At 36.7% G+C, this 16,787-nt stretch overlaps 1 protein-coding gene and 1 long non-coding RNA gene across 8 annotated transcripts in view; one reads left to right on the top strand and one right to left on the bottom strand.

Annotated features, from left to right (window-relative positions):
• The window catches only part of VGLL3 (vestigial like family member 3), a 119,185-nt gene that overhangs the window by 101,125 nt on the left and 1,273 nt on the right, over positions 1-16,787 (bottom strand). For 6 of the 7 annotated variants that reach the window (XR_007407538.1, XR_003137829.3, XR_003137830.3 and 3 more), the window contains exon 2: positions 4,389-4,674. Coding sequence is in view for 4 of the 7 variants with exons in the window: in XM_025449651.3 (XP_025305436.1) it covers positions 4,389-4,674 (286 nt within the window). In the remaining 3 variants the exon portion in view is untranslated. The remainder of the gene's footprint in view (positions 1-4,388; positions 4,675-16,787) is intronic. The other variant, XM_025449652.3, reaches the window with a different exon arrangement.
• Positions 168-13,378, top strand: LOC118352989 (uncharacterized). Its single transcript, XR_004811070.2, has 3 exons — positions 168-274; positions 11,673-11,755; positions 11,933-13,378. It is a non-coding gene; the product is annotated as an uncharacterized LOC118352989 (long non-coding RNA).

The following is a 16,787-nucleotide window of genomic DNA, read 5'->3' as shown; positions in this document are numbered from 1 at the left end:
CAACATTTACCTTTTTATTAACTTAAGTGAAAAAATGCAACTCAGCTCTTAATCCAAAGAGTTCCCATCCTCTAATTTAATTCCCATCCTCTTATTCTGCTTCCCGTGAAAACAAATGGTGGGGTCAGAGGTGAAAGAATATATTTTCCAATGTCTTCTGTCCCTCAGGAATAGGCATCACCAGTATGTTCAAAGACTGTCCTCTACTTACTTGATTCTAGAGTTGCTCACAATGGATGCTGTGACTAAAATGAGAGTTTCAAAGAGTCGGGAGGTAAGTCAGGCCTCACTTTCCTTCCACGTGTTTGTCCTAAACTTGCCAGCATGGATTCCCTCCAGCGCCTCCTGGAGATGCAGCTCAGCTGTCTTTCCCTGTGTCACCAGCTCAAGACACTGGCCCTCCTTTCCTTTCCCCTCTCTTGCTGTTTTAGGTCGATCCTCATTTTGAGAAGTCTTTGCAATGAGAATGAGTTGCTCTAAGCAGACACTATATGTCAATCAAGCAATAATTATTTACCTTGTAGCAACAACAAACTATCAAGTTCATCATTCAGCAAGGTTTTTAAGTTAGTGGTATTTTTATTTTGTTAAGGCTCAGCTGCTCCATTTCCCTGCACATAGGTGCATACGTACACACAGACACACTTCCTGTAATAACACTTGGGCACTGAGATCAATGCATAGACATATTTAAAGCCAATGCTTCTATTTAGATGGGGATAAGAGGGCAATCAGATCCTCAACGTTTTCTCAACTGAGAAGCCCTATTCAATCCCTATAAGATTATATACTGGGATAAAAGGTAATTGAAGTGATATTGTGCTAAATGAAGTACAAATATTTCCTACAAATTGTTTGCCTAAAAGCTGCAAAACACCTAAAGAGGACTTTCCTAACACCCATCAAGACACACACTTAAAATATGACCATTATTCCATTATTAGCTGACATTCTATCTTTGTCTAACGATTTACTGTGGACATATATTCTGAAATCAAACATAACTCAGTTTTAAATTCCTTTGTAGCACTATAGCACTTGTGTAGCACTGTAAAAACTTCATGCCATAAATTAGACCCTTTGACTTAATACAGCTGGCTAGCAGCTCCTAAGTAAAGTATCACCACCAAGGCCATCAACATTGTCAATAGCGCTGAGTAGCTACTTTATCCAAGACACTGTGTTTTTAGCCAGAAATGCAAACTTCCAGAAAACAATGTTTCGGATAAAAACCCAAGGTTGGTTTTCTATGTGCCGAATGAGTGGAAACTTACTTAAGGAAGAGAGAAAAGGCATCTATCTGATCATTGAGCACCTTGCATAAAGCCCTGTGCCACAAAGGATTCATACACATTATTAGAGAATCTTTATGATAACCCTGGGAAATGTGCATCAGTAAATACGCATTATAGTTGAAGTTGAGGTTGGAGAGATTTAAATAATTAATTCAAGGTCATGCAATAGTCAGACATACTAAGACCCCAAAATCAACAGAATCCAATGCCCGCATTATCCAAACCTGTGTTACTTTGGCAATTAATACAAAATTACTAGCAACTCTCTTCACCAAACATGGGAATCTCAATTTATTATACCTCTCTTAAAGATATTACTTTCTAAATCTTAAATTATATTTTTGTAGATCTCCTTTCAATCACATCCAAGTATATATGTTTATCAAAACTCAAGTAATTCACAACTAGAAACAACTACAGCAAAGTTCTATCACAAATAGAAAGTAAATAATACACTTAAAATCACAGAACTTTACAGAGAAAAGATTTCAAAGTTTAATACAACCCCCTTATTTGACAAATAAGGAAACCATAGCCAAAGATTTCATACTTAATGCTCATAAATCTTATACTGAGAAGTTTTTTGAGTTCTCATCTGGGGTAAATGGCATGAAATTGATTCATCTAATTGAGTCATAATCGTTCAATTCATATTTATTCTTGATTTTCTAGACAGAAATGTATTATCTTGAGTATCAGGAAAAATGAGGTGAGAAAACCAGGTATGTAGTATGTAGTCTCACTGGGAGAGGAAGAGATGAAAATTGAAGAGTCTGCTGGGTTTGCCTGCATTGCCGTAATACACCGAATTGAAAATCCTCGTCTCTACCAAGCACTCTGCTTTTCCTTCCACTCTTGGCAGCACTCTTGCTTCCTACTGAACACTCTAGGCTCAGTCCTTCCATAGAGCCTTTGCACTGCCTCAAATAACTTCTCCCCCAGGACACTCTGACTTCCTTCAGGTCTGTACCCACATGTAACAGACTCAGACCATCGATCATCACTCAAAGGAAAACACCTAGCATTTCATTATATACATACTATCTGTCTCTTCCACTAAAAAGATCCATGAATGTAGAGGCTTAGACTCTCCTGTCCAGTAATATATTCCTACTCCCTAGAACATAGTGGGATCTTAATATTTGCTGCTTATGTCAATGACTGAAACAGGAGGTAAACTTGAAGGCCAAACATAGGAGAATCCCAAGAAAAGTGTAGTAATAGTTACAGAAACATTACCATCATCCAGCCTTTCTATATGGAAATTGAACATCAATCCAAAGATCTCGCTATTCAGTCGCACAATTGACGGGAAAAACACTGGACTGTAGAGTTTTTGCATATACACAACACCTCACTTGAAACTCTCCTGGTTATAATGCTATAACCACATCTATCTGTAATTTCGAGCTCTTGTTTCTACATTCCAGATTCAATGACTACTAGGTCATATATGCCATTATGCTTACAAAAAAAAAGGTAGGCATTGTATTTAGTACTTTCATAGGACAGATTATCCTGGTATGATTTATTATTGATAAATCAGACTAATTTATTAAAGCCAGCTAATTTATTGAATTTTTCCTGTTTTCACTTCCACACATATTAAAAGTATTTACCACAAGCTACCAAACAGAATATTGGTTGATTTCACAAGCACCTTAGGCTTCCAAAGACTAAGTTCTCAGTTTTGTGGAAAATCTGTAAATTTTACTAATCAAATAAGCAATTATGCTCCCCAACTCATTTCTATCAAGGCCTCCATCATTTGGGTTTGTATTCCACCTTCCTCTTTATAGTCACTACTATCTCAGTGTTGTTCATATGTACTAAAAAGAAAGAAAGAAGGCAGGCGGGCAAGCCAGCAGTCGGGTCAGGCCTGGCAATGTCCTACAGCCATGAGCTCTCCCACCATAGAGCAGACGCATTCCTCTAACGCTGAAAGGGAATGACCATATATCACCTCTCATCTGCCCTCTACCAGAGGTGGCCTACCACAGATGGCCAGCCTTTCCTCACCCTAGGATCGCTTGTGGGCACTTGCTAAGATGTGATTCCCAGTCTCCCTCTGGAGAGACTGATTTACTAGGTCCAAGTTAGGCACCAGCATCTTTGCTTTTAAAGGCACTAAGTTAACGATTTTCAAACTTGAGCCTTTATGTGAATCAACTGGGAGGGCTGCTTAAAACACAATTTGCTCTGCCCTTGAGTTTCTGATTATTTCTGGGGTGTGGTCCCGGAATCTGCATTTCTAGCAAGCTCCCGTGTGATGCCCATGTTCTCAGTACTGGAAAGCACACATGGACAATGATTTTACTAGAGGTTTCTTATAACCAGGTGAGTTCAGAACAAACTTCCATGACATATTTCTCTCAAACTATCATTGAAATGATGTGTTATTTCTCCTTGACCTTATAATTTGTCCAATTAAGATGTCATCCAATGATTTTCTGTGAGCCAGGAATCAGATGCAAACACATCTCTGTGACTTCCATAGGGAGGGAAGTAGAGAAGAGGATGGCCAAGCAACTGCTTTCCTTTAGTAAGGTAAAAACAACAGTCTAAACCCTGTAGACAGTCAATAATGTCTGGACTATAAAGGGAAAGAGCTCACACCACAACAAAGCAGGACAGAGAGAGCTATCAAGAGAACACAGAAGGCTTTCAAAGTTTGTACTCCCGGGTCAGACTCAGATTTCTGCTATGTCACCACGTAGCACCTAGTGGAATGAGCAAGAGCTGATTTCTAAAAGCTGATACGGGCACGCCTTTTATTTAGAGATCCAAATTGGGCCATTGGGGCTTAAGGAATGGTGCTTCACAGCCCCATCCTGCCACTACAAACTCAGGCTGGTTGCATCACTATTTTCCATGAGGAAGTTAAGGGGTGTGACTGCATCCTTTCCAACCCTGCATTCCACATGTGACAAAACTGATCCAGCTGTTTGTCTGAAAGAAATTCCTTGCTGTCCTTAAAAATTAAAAAGCAAGAGGATATCCATCCTCCAGGGGCAAGTCTCCAGCTGGAACCTGGTATAGGCAGTTGCGAAACAGAGACAGTGCCCTGGAGAGCATCTGCTTTTGAATTCTTACCTCGCCATAGGGGGGTTAGCCCCATCTTGCTTTTTGAAATGGCAGATTCTGGATGGAGGGTGCTGGCTTGGCCCAAAGCTCTTGAGAAGTGTTCATCCACTACTGACCCAATGTCTCCCTGGAAATAAGTGAAAAGGACACAGCGAGAGTTAAGGTACTCCATCTCGGCAGGCTGGTCTTTCTCCTCCTCCTCCTCCTCCTCATCCTCATCCTCCTCCTCCTCTTGTTTGCTGGGAAGGGTGACTTCCAGAGAGTCCTGCATCTTGCTGTATACCGCTAACTTCTTCTGGGATGGAATAAACAAAACACGGTATCAAAGACAGTTTGGAAAAAAACCGCATTAACTACTTAACTTTTCACTTTAAAAAAGCTCAATATTAACATATGTTTGCAAACTGATTCTTCTTTGTCTGCTTTACTCCATCTTTCCCCTCCCCAAACCAGTCTTCAACCTTCCCACCCTGAAAAAAAAAAGCCTGTTATTTCAAATTTGGCAAAAAAAAAACATTATCTGACAATATATTTTCAGAGTGTAAAAGACAGGTTTGTTTGGTTTTTCTGTTTCGGAATCTAAATATACCAAAAGAAGAATGACTTTTAAAAAGGGTCAGATTCATTCCAGTTTTTCATCAATTTTCTATTTTAAAGTTTTAATGTACGTCAACATTAAAGTTTGGGACAGGGAGGAATGGGGGACAAAAGGGAGCCCCTGGGGGAGGGGTGAAGAAGAAAAGAGTTTTCCATAAATGAAATAAACTAAAATAAAAACAGGAATGTAGCATCTTATAAAAGGATTTGGCAGATGTGCCGAACTCATTTCTCCAAAATCAAACTAAAATGACAAAATAAGTCTGTGTGAAGATCCATTTTGCATGGAACATATTTTGCAGATGTTCCAATTGCCACCATTATCATGGAAGGGAAAAAATATATTATGGCTTATTGAAAATAATACAAGGTGCCACCAATGGCTAGGGTGGCTTTCAAACAAAAATGAGAACGTTTTGATAATTTTAAAATGTTTTTAAAACATACAATCATAGCTATAATAATCGTTAATAGATATGACATCGGGCACTCATAAAACTTTGCATTTACTACCTCATTTAATTTTTATAATTCTGTATTATCGTTATTATTACTATTTGTATTTTAAAGGTGAAGAAACAAAGACACAGAGAAGTGAAGTAACTTGCCACAGATCACAGAGCCTAAGAGTGGTAGAGCCGGAACACATAATAAAAACACACAAGTATATTTATGTGTGTTTAGAAGGGGAGGGAAGGCCTATCTATTGTGCGGGGAAAAAATCACCAAAATGATACGCTATTGCTTTCTGGCTGGTAGGTTTTGAAGTTGTTATTCCTGCTTTTCAATATTTCCAAATGTTTTTCATTGGGTATATATTATTTTTATAAGCAAAACTTCAATGTGAACTATATATATAAGATAATGCCAAAGATTATAAAACTTATGATCCTCATGATGAAATGAGCTCTCTATCATCTGTATATCTGAAAAATCTGATTCTTTGTTGTACCATTTTTACTTCAGAAAAAAAATGCATGCTGGCAAATGAATGTGAGTAGAAAAAAAAAATCAATCATTCTAGAATACTCAGTAAGCACACATAACATTTGCAAATGTTATCAAAACACATAACCCAGAGTCATATTCCTAATGTAATTACTAGCTTCAAAAATCTATACCCCAAATTATAAATGCATCATTCAATAAATTGAACCCTTTCCCCCTAGCAATGAATATGTCATTCTTGTGTGAGGTGGGCCCTAAAATGTTCAGGCATATTATGAGCTGGTGGTTATTATGTAGGGGCTGTTATTTATAAACATATGTATTACTTTATATTTAAAATCTGTGCCAATGTGGTTATCACTTGTTGATGAATAGATAATTCATTCTTGTGAGTGGAATATGCCTCGTTGATGAATAGGCGATTGTAATGACTATGTGGTTATATTTATTACAATCTGTTTTGCACAGGTTTGAACATGTTTATATTTAACCTCAAAGGTAAAAACACCACAGTAACAAAGGTTATGTATACAAATAAGAGGATTGAACTACAGGCCTCTAAAGTTATTCCTGACTTTAAATTCTATTACAAAATAAACAAATATTATAATTTATTAGTCAAATCACAGTACTATTCCTCTGTGTGCATGTATATTTATCTGAAGTTATGCCATTAAGCATATATACACACTTTCTGCCAAGTACTCCAACATATTAAAAAGAAGCACTGTTTTTACATAGGAAAGGAGTTAAAACTGATCTAGAGAGTGACTTCACTGTCCACTGGTGTTCATTACTATCTCCGAAACTGATTTTTTTTTCTCCCTGTTAATGTCTAGCTCAGCATCAGTTTGTGAGAGTCAGGTTTTGCATCTAATTGTTTCATTTGTTCAATTTTAACATTTATTCTTTAAAGGAAAGAGCGCTGGGATGTACTAATTATCCAAGGAAAGGCAATGTTTTATTTTATCCCAATTAGCAAATAACTCTTAGATGAAATAAAATTAAAGTTTTATATATACTTAAAAGATTTACAGCTACAAATCTGGATATAAAGGTAGCATAGTACTACCATGACCAATAATAGCAGTCATAAAATATCTTTATTAATTGATGGCAGTTGAATTTAACCTATAGATTTTCAATTTATTATACAATTTTCTAAATGCTATACAATTTCACGCTACTCTGTTTGACCAAGTGTTGAATGGTTGGATACAAATAAGTCTAAAATTTACATGTGAAAAATTCAATATGAAATGGGGAAAAAGTGAACAAAATCAGCCATTGTATCAAAATACCTTTTATTAGTCCATTTTCTAAAAATGATTCTCCTGTCTATGGATGCATTTATTCCCAATACCCTTTATATTTCATGGATATGTAATATATGTCTGTATATACACATATGCTTTTACATAAATATATACTGATATATTATTTATTTTAATAGGAAAACACCTGTGATTTTATAAAAATATATGTATCCACTCTATTTAAATACAGTTTTTTGAATATATATAAAAGATGTTTTTTTTTCTCTTCCAGCTCTTTAAGATAGGTCTTCTATTAAGTAAATAAATTTGCTTGGAGACTATCAAACAAATAAAATGGAGAGGGAGACTGTGATACACCTACCAATAAGCAGGATATAAGGCCTATCATTCTCTCATACTTTTTTCAGATAGAGTTGAGTCAATTTTTACAAATTATAGTGAACCAATTTATATATTTACATTTACCCCCCCACACACACACACACAGAGGCACACACATTTAGCTTCACCATCAATACACACTGGTCAACATAAGAATTCTAAAGTATTCAAATAGCCTGAAAGCTCCCTAAAATGCATACTTTTAATTTTTTTTATTGGAGAACAATATAAACAGAAAAGGCTACACATCATACATGTAAACTGAGTACATCAATGAAACTAGCAACAGATCAAGGAGAGCATCCTCAGTACCCCAGAGGCCCCACTTCCTTCAAGCTACTCCCTCTTCAACAGCAACCACCACCCACACTTTCTATCAATGTCCATTAGCCACACGGTCTTTTGTACGTTACACAAATGGACTCATACAGCTCGCACCCCTTTGCATCTGGCTTCTTTCACTCAATATCACGTTCGAGATTCACGCATATTGTCTCATGTAGTTGTAGACTGCTGAATCTCCTTGCTGTGTAGCCATCCATTTATCTACTGTACCACTTACAGGCATTTGGCCAGTTTCCAGATGTGGGCTATTATGAATGGTACTCCTATGACATGTGAGTATGTTTTCTGATGAATATATGCCTGCATTTCTTTGGGGTATATAGTGAAGAGAAGATTGCTGGGTCACAGGTATGGATGGAGGTGGTTCACAGATAGTGCCAGTTTCCTCAAGTCACTTTAACCACCTGACACACCCGCTGCTAGTTGGTGAGAGTTCCTGTCGCTCGATATCCCTGTCAGCACTTGGTATTATGTGTCTTTTGTCACTTTTTGCTCTCCTGATAGATATCCCAATTTTTTTAACTTTTTTTTTTCATTGAGGTGAAATTAACATAAAATTAACCTTTTGGAAGTGAATGATTCTGTGGCATTTAGTATATTGAGAATGTTATGCAACTACCACGTCTAGCTAATCCAAAACATCAACCCAAAAGGAAATCCTGTACCTATTAAGTATTAACTCCCTATTCTCTGGCTCCTCCCCATCAGTCCATGATAACCACCAACCCAATTCTATCCCCATGAATTCATCTATTCTGGATATTTCATATAAATTGAATCATATGTATGTGACTGTTTTGCTTCTAGAACTTTGCTTTTAGCATGTTTTCAAGGTTGATTCACATTGTACCAGTACCTCATTCTTTTTATATATAGCTGAACAATATTTCATTGTATGTATATACCAGTTTGTTGATCCATGTATCCATAGATGGGCATTTGAGTCATATCCACCTTCTGGCTACTGCAAATAGTGCTGTTATGAATACATGTATACATGTGTTTGGTTGCATACTTTTCAGTTCTCTTGGGTAGGTATATGTGAGAGCTGGGTCATATGGTAACACTATGCTTAACTTATTAGGGACCTGCCAAACTGTTTCCACAGCAGCTGAAAAATTTTAGATTCCTACCAGCAATGTACTAGGGGTCCAATTTATCTACATCCCTTGGCAGAAAAGTAACACTTGTTATTTTCTGGACTTTAAAAAGAATTATTATTACAACTGTAGTCATCCTAGTGGGTATGAAGTGGTACCTCACTGTGGTTTTGATTTGCATTTCCCTAATGGCTAATGATGTTGAACAATTTGCATACATTTAAAAATATTAACTGTGAGTACAAAGAAAACAAGAACAGAAATTAAACAGCAATTGACTCATATGCTGACAATCACGCCACCTTAATATTCTCCTCTATAGACTCCTAAGCCTTAGCTACTTTCTTATATCTACGCCTTGGTGCCTGTAAATCAATTCTTAACCTATTTTTAACTAAGTGAATTATTTATGTGAGTTTTGTCATATTCTGTATTCACTTGGTGTTTGCTCATTGGAATGAAACTTGCCTGGCATTACGTTCTTTCTTGAGAAAAATATATAACATCCAAAACGCTGAGATTTGAATAAATCTCAAATCATCAGAACCTAGACTTCCCGATTTGAGGTCAAAAGGCAATCTAGTTCATATTTTTGTTTTGTCAAAATGCACAATCCCTTCCTAAAAATACGCAAATCTCAGAAATGTTCATGCTTTTCTTGCGAGTCTCTGAAGAATTGTTAACCAAAATAAAGACGTCATAAGCAGGGACTTCAACACCTCCAAATTGGTTTATTTAGTGTACCTTAAGTGGCTCATCCCCATTTCAGAGTAATGACAATTTTCCCCCAGGCGAAATACCCCTGCTCTGCTGAAATCACAGCCACCTTCTCCTCCGAGAACTCACTCTCTAAGAAGAGAGGTCGCAGCAGAGCAGGGCAGCAAACCAGACCAGCCACCTCGGCCTTGGCCTCCGGCCTGGAGGTCCACAGGAACAAATGGTCACAGGGACATGCAGGGGGAAGGGCTGCCTGACAACAGAGACTTCCACGTCAGGAGCCAAATACCACTAACTCCCCAAGGCTTACGCTTACAAAATGCCAAATGATTACTGTGCATATGTGGAAACTTCTTTTCTTAAAAAACTAAAAGTATTTTAATGAATCATTGGATATTTGGAAACAGCCCTTTTTTCATTCTTTTTTCTCTTTTCTTTTTTTCAATTTTACTGGCTCTCTTCCCTACATGCAAGGATTCTTTTACGTTCAAAGACACGGTTGGCACCTTTAAGAAAGGACCACCAGCCTGCAGTAAATGTTTCAAAGTGTGAAGTCCATAAAAGCAGCTGATTTGTTCTTGATCATATTTTTCCGAATTTACTTGGTAACAGATTTTTTTTTTTAAATATCTCAGAGAGACTTGAAATTTTGATCCTTAGCCTGCTTGGAAAAGGAGGAATCAGGTGAAGGGAGGATGGGTCAGGATGAAGAGCTATGCCACAGAACTTTTACACATAGTATTTTGCTTACCTCTCTCAAACACACACACACACACACACACACACAAATATTTTGTCCAAATCATTGTTTCCAGTGTACATATTCAAAAACTGAATAGCTTAGCTAAGATGATCTAGTAAATGGCAAAGACAGGCTTAGAACCTATTTCTGTCTGACTACAAAGCATGAGCCAAGAAAATAGATGAAAGGAAACAAGACTCTATACATTTATTTTAATTGAAGAAATAAACAGAAGCCCACAATCAGCAAGGCATCAAAAGGCATCACATAACTAAGGAGAGCCAAAGTTACTTATAAGATCAAAAAAAAAAAAAAGAGATGTAAACATGTATCAGAATTACGGGCTGCACTGCTGTTCAAAATATATATACATCTACATTAAACTGAAGTCTGTATCTAAAAAGATACTGTCCCCTTGGCAAGTCAGATACATAATACAATTGCCTCCATTTTTCTGGAAATCCTGTTCTGAAAATGTAAGCCGAGCCAATTTTGTGAGAAGCAGTCAGAACTTGAGATTCTGTTTGTTTTGTTTTTTTATTTTTCTTAACAGTAGAGAGGGACAAACCAAAAATAATATTAACTTGATCAGCTATTTTTGAACACACTTGCCTCTCGGTGATTCTGGTCATTATAAAGACTCAAACTCATCCTTTCCAAGGATAAAAAGTTTCCAGTTTTGAGGATGTTCAAAAAAATGTGCCACATGCTTAGAGAGAATTTCAAAATTTGCATTCCCAAAATACTTTAAGCAGTGATCACATCATAAGGGTATGCGTTCTCTCTTTAACTACTTTGAATGAAACAAGTTTCCAATGTGTGAATTTCTGATATGTCTTTATAATCCTATTACTAGACATAAGATATGACTTCATTTTTAAAAATTCATCTGTTATTCATCGAATTGCTAATTAACTCCTCTCTTCTATCAGTATCTGTGCAAAGACATGGAGCCACAAGATTAAAGTCGTAGCCTATCACTGAACTCAAGCTGCTCATTTTGTTTGAGCAGTTTGAGTTTGTTGGAAGAGCTTTGTACGATCAACAGTAAATAAGGAGAACCTCATAGTTTATCCATCTGGCCACTTGTCTAATTTCTCCAAGTAGCTAATACTTAAAAATTTTTAAATAAGAAAAGTAAGAAGGTATCATTAGGTAAATTACTTATTATTTCCTTGTTTCCAAGGAAATCTGGACAAGAAGGGAACACAACAGAAAGACAACTGGAATAGGAAGGAGGATTTGACCAAAATGAGTTCATGAGTCTGGGTAAGTCACCAAACTGTCTGGCCCCCAGCTTCCTCTTCTGAAAATGAGGAATTCTGAGACTTGATTATCTCAGAGGTCTCGTCCAACTCTATATCCTAATAAGCAACATGCTGGAGCTCTAGACAAATTCACACTTAATTTTGTTTCTTACGTTGGCCGCCTCTTCTGATTTTGCAGGACACTGGCCAAAAAAACTCTACAGACCATCGAAGACTAATTCATTTCTGGACACGGGTCATCTAGCCCAATTCCTAGGAATTAGTTTTGGTATCTCCTTTATCTATGTTCATAGCAACAAGAAAGGATGCATCCTTCAACCCCTTCACCCCTCACTCCATCCCCCATGGACAAGTGTTTTGGCATACTAAAACAATATAATTCTACAAGAAGAGGACACCTGTTTAAGTCATTCTTTTCTTTCTTTTTCTTCCCTTATTCCAAAGCACAAGACAAATGAAAAGTAGTCCAGTTACCCCAGTTCGGACCACACTTTTAAATTTTGGCATCAATCTGGTATCCACTGAAATATCTAGAAATATGGCATATATGACTCGTTGTTAGCAGCAGATGCTTGGGTCTACTTATTAAAGGCACTATTGGGTCTTCCTAAATGAATAGTTAAAGCAGAAAATTAGCTGCTTAAGAGGTGCTATTTGAAAGATTCAGGGCGAAGTTTTGCCCAAAATTATTTCCTTCACTGTGTCTGCCAGAACCTGAAATTCAAGTATCAGACAGCTTTTGTTTCTTGAATTAAAATATTTTTCTGAAAATAAAATAAAATAAAATATTTTTCTGGAGATAATACCTTAAATGATTATCTATTACTAGATGAATAAGTTTGGGATTTTTTTTAAGCTAGCTGGAAACAGGGCCTATGGATATAAGATCCAACTTTAGCACCCATGTTTTAGAATGACAGACAACAAGACTGGATGCACAAGTTTGCTTTAGGATCTGCCCTGAGCCTCCTGAGCATAATATTTTTAGTCTCATTGAACAGTTCCCTTTGCACAGAAGGATACAAGACAGAAATATATATACTACCCGAAGAGGTCAGTTCAGCATCTTTGCTGCTATCACCCAAAGAGTCACTGTGCACGATCGTAAGCTTCTACCCTCTGAACACGCTCGTTTCCTTTGCTGCCATTCCCAACTTCGTGAGATGGGAGACTTTATTAAGTACTGGGTGAAGCAGGCCTTCTTGGCATTTGTCCAAAATACCTCTTTCTTTCCAAAGAGTGTCACCTTGTCTTGGCATTTGGTTTCCTGGTCAACATATCTTCACTATGCATGGTTTTATGAATTCCAAGCCTTCCTTTCTTTTTTTTTTTGTTGGCATGTTACTCATTTATTAGAAATTGTAAATAAGAAATTATTTCAACACCTGAGGACCAAACTATAACAAAAGATTCCATAGGTTCAAGATTTTGAGACATTCTGGAAAGAGTTTTCTGTAAAGTATAACCTTTCCGTGGCATGGCAACATCATTCTTCAAAAAAGTTACTGGGCAGACATCATTCCTTTCTAACCTTATTGTAATCTCTCTTCTGGTTGACTACCAGAGACAACAGTTTAGTTTAGTTATTTTAAAGTTTAATTTTTTTCTTTAGTTTTGAATTTTCTGGCTGGGAAGTTATTGGGAGCATAAAACTCTGGGGCGCATTAAGCTTCTAAGCCTCTGAAGTCAAGTTAAATTCTGTAGTGTGGAAGGCACAGGGGCTGTTCTTTCTCAAAGAAGTCCTGTATGAATTCTCTTATAAATCCACATAAGTCCTTGCTTACAGTTGCAAGAAATTTGGAGCTTCCACCTTAAATGAGTTGGCTGTGTACTGAAACTACTTACGATATAATTGTATTCTTTCCATTTAATGTATTTAAACTTACTTTGGAGTAACAGTAATATATGTGGCACTTAAAGCTGACTGTTAATACCACTTCCTGAAGATGATTTTAAAATAAATAAATGTTCATTTGCTAAGTGGATATTTAGCCCTCATCAACAAAGGACACAGAATGGATAGCAAAAGTCATCAGCATAATACAAATAAATGCTTTCAAAAGGACTTTGGAATGCCTAAACTAAAAAAGTACACTACCAAGGACTTGGAAAGAATTTCAGGCTCCAAGGCCAAAGAATCTACTGCATATTAATCTTCTTTATCAAAAAGTTGATTTGGAGCATTAAAGACAAAAATAAGCCTATTGTGCAATAGTAAAAGAAAAAAAAGGTTGGGAGACTGCATGGCACGGTGGAAAGATGGGGAGCAGGGGATTTGGTAGTCCTAATTTTGTCACCAATGAGCTCTTAAATCTTTGGCTAGCCACTTCAGCCCTGTAAGCATCCATTTTCCCATTTGCAAAAGGAGGGGGGTTGAAGTATGTTTTTTCAGGGTGTCTTCTTCGACAAAAAATAAAAAAAAAAATAGAAAGCTTTTTATGACCCAACCAAAGTGGCAAAGTCCAGAGAAATAGTTTGAAAATAGTTCTGCCTCCTAAAAGCATCTGATTCTTTTAAGTGAAAGCATGCAGACAGATTCACCCAGCTGTCACCCCTGAAGAGGACCCAGTAAATATGCTCTAACTTACATGAAATCCAAAGTGTAATTGTTAAGAACCCCTATGCACAATTAGAAAACTGGAGATTTTGTTTTCTGTTTTCACCACCTCATCAACAAACTACACTATTCTGAAAGCTTTAAGTACCTTTCTACTTTTTGAGTAAATGGGGGGGGGCAGTTTCAGACAATAACAGACTGTCTATATTTAAGATGAGAAGTCCCCTGGGTATGAAGGGAATCTATGATTTCATTTCATATCATTTCCCTCAATTTTTCCTGACACATATTTGGAAATTTCTTTCTCTTAGTTCCTACTTGTCACTGTTAGAATACAAGCACATTCCTTTCTGGACACGTTCTGCAGTGTCATCATGCCTTTGGAGTGTGTGCTGAGAGACTAAGTCAAGAGTTCTCTTGAGGAGATGTTAGAGAGATGGTGGGCATGGGGACCAGGGAGCTTAGCATCTCAGCCGATCCTGGCTGGCTAAAGCACACTGTGAGACTTACAGCCATGCAATTTCCAGGAATTAATGTCAGGGACTATAAAATGTTCTCTGAGACATCCTTACCCATCATTTTGCTTCATGAGCCTACTGTATGCCTAAGTAACACATCACAGTACACCCTGGTATACATACAGTTAACTATGTCTTTAAAACACCAACCTATTACCCATCTACAATGCATAATATGCTTGACGAAAATCTGAACTTAAAATTCCAACTGCACACTTGTGCTTTTAAGGGAAAAGCAGAGTACACATGCCTGGAATATGGTGCTCTACTATTTCAAGAATAATTTTCAGCTATATGATCATACATGAAAAAGGAAAAATATACCTATGTATAAGATCCATCCCATTATGCTATACTAACTTAAAACGACTTCTGAGCTATACAAATTTGAGGGGGAAAAAATAAGTTCAAAGATACACCACTACAATTGATTACAGAAGTAATACAAAGCTGAAATGCTCTCTCTTCTAACATTTTATCAATGACCATTAACCTTTCTTTAGAACTCTCAACCTTTTTTTGCTATTCTTTTTTCTGCTCAACAAATCAATTTTTCAAATGCGGTAAGGAGTGGTAGCCTTTATTTTTGTCTCCCAGGCAAGATGCTATTAGGGGTCACTTCCCATGGACAGAGAAAACAATCTTCACGGATAATAATGATAAAACCTTATGGAATGCAAAAACAACCAAAATATGTATTCTCGGATGACTGCAGTAGGGCCAAGTCAATATTAGTCCCATTTCACCCACGCATCACATAGCCTATAAATGCTGTCAGCCTGATAAGAATTTCCTGATTTACTCTTTTTTTCCAATAGAAAATATAGGTCATCAAAATAAACTCCTGACAGTAAAAGAACAGTAGTTACACTATCAAGTCCCTTTATTTCGCTAGCCCAGTTATAGTCAGTTACCTTACTTAACAACCACAGAAAAAATGACCTCCAACAAGCCATTTTAGTAAAAGGAACATGAAAATTTCCAGGCACATCTCTCAGCTAAGTTCTTAGAGTCAACTCAGTCTAATTATGTACTCGAAAGACACCTATGGAACCCTAAAGCGTGGCAAAGTTGATATTCACTAGTAGCGCAACTCACATCGTGGACAATTCAGCAAAAAGGAAAGTTCATTCTTCAGTTTGTGGATGGTCTTAGCAAAAGAGTGAAATTTGGGGATTAAGTTGCAGCGCTATTACGAAAGTTAGAGTACTAGAGTTACTTCTTACTGACAACTGGATTTTATGATTAGTAATTTATAATTTTTCTGATGCTGAATTTTATTTTCTACTTCAAGAGTATTACAACCCTAACCTCCACCACAGATTCATATATTAATGGAATTATTTTCACAATTCTATAGAACAAAACATCACTTCTATAGTTCAAGTTATTTTTTAAGGGAAAAATACTTGTCTGTATGCTTAGTAATTTTGAGTCTGTTGCTTGTCCACATTCCAATTGACAATGGAAAGCCTCTACAGTCTCTGAGATGGAGAAAGGAAGGGAGGTAATACGATGGTTCATCTGGGGCTGAGTGTTTATAAAACACATAATAATGATATCAGGAATCTCTTTGCCTCACTTGCCTAATTTGTACCTAAACAGGTTTTCTCCATTACTTAATACCATTCATACTTAAAATTAAAAAAAAACAGGCAGCACAACCAAAATGTTTAAATCTATCACCTTTGACCATAAATTACAAAATACTTTCCCATTTCTCTTTCCTGAAAGTAATCTTGCTTTCAAATGCTAAAGCTTCTGAATATTTAAAAAAAAAGAAAAGAAAAGAAAAGGAAAAGAAAAAAGAAAAGAAAAGAAAGGAAAAGAAAAGAAAAGAAAAGAAAAGAAAAGAAAAGAAAAGAAAAGAAAAGAAAAAAAGAAAAGAAAAGAAAAGAAAATAGCAATAAAGTGGGGCTCCTTCCTCTTTCGTTCTACTTGGTCCTGTTAAGGTTATA

Source organism: Canis lupus, chromosome 31 (assembly GCF_003254725.2).
Source record: "Canis lupus dingo isolate Sandy chromosome 31, ASM325472v2, whole genome shotgun sequence".
Lineage (NCBI taxonomy): Eukaryota > Metazoa > Chordata > Mammalia > Carnivora > Canidae > Canis > Canis lupus.
Note: the sequence above shows the minus strand (reverse complement) of the source record. Positions and strands in the feature narration are given on the sequence as shown.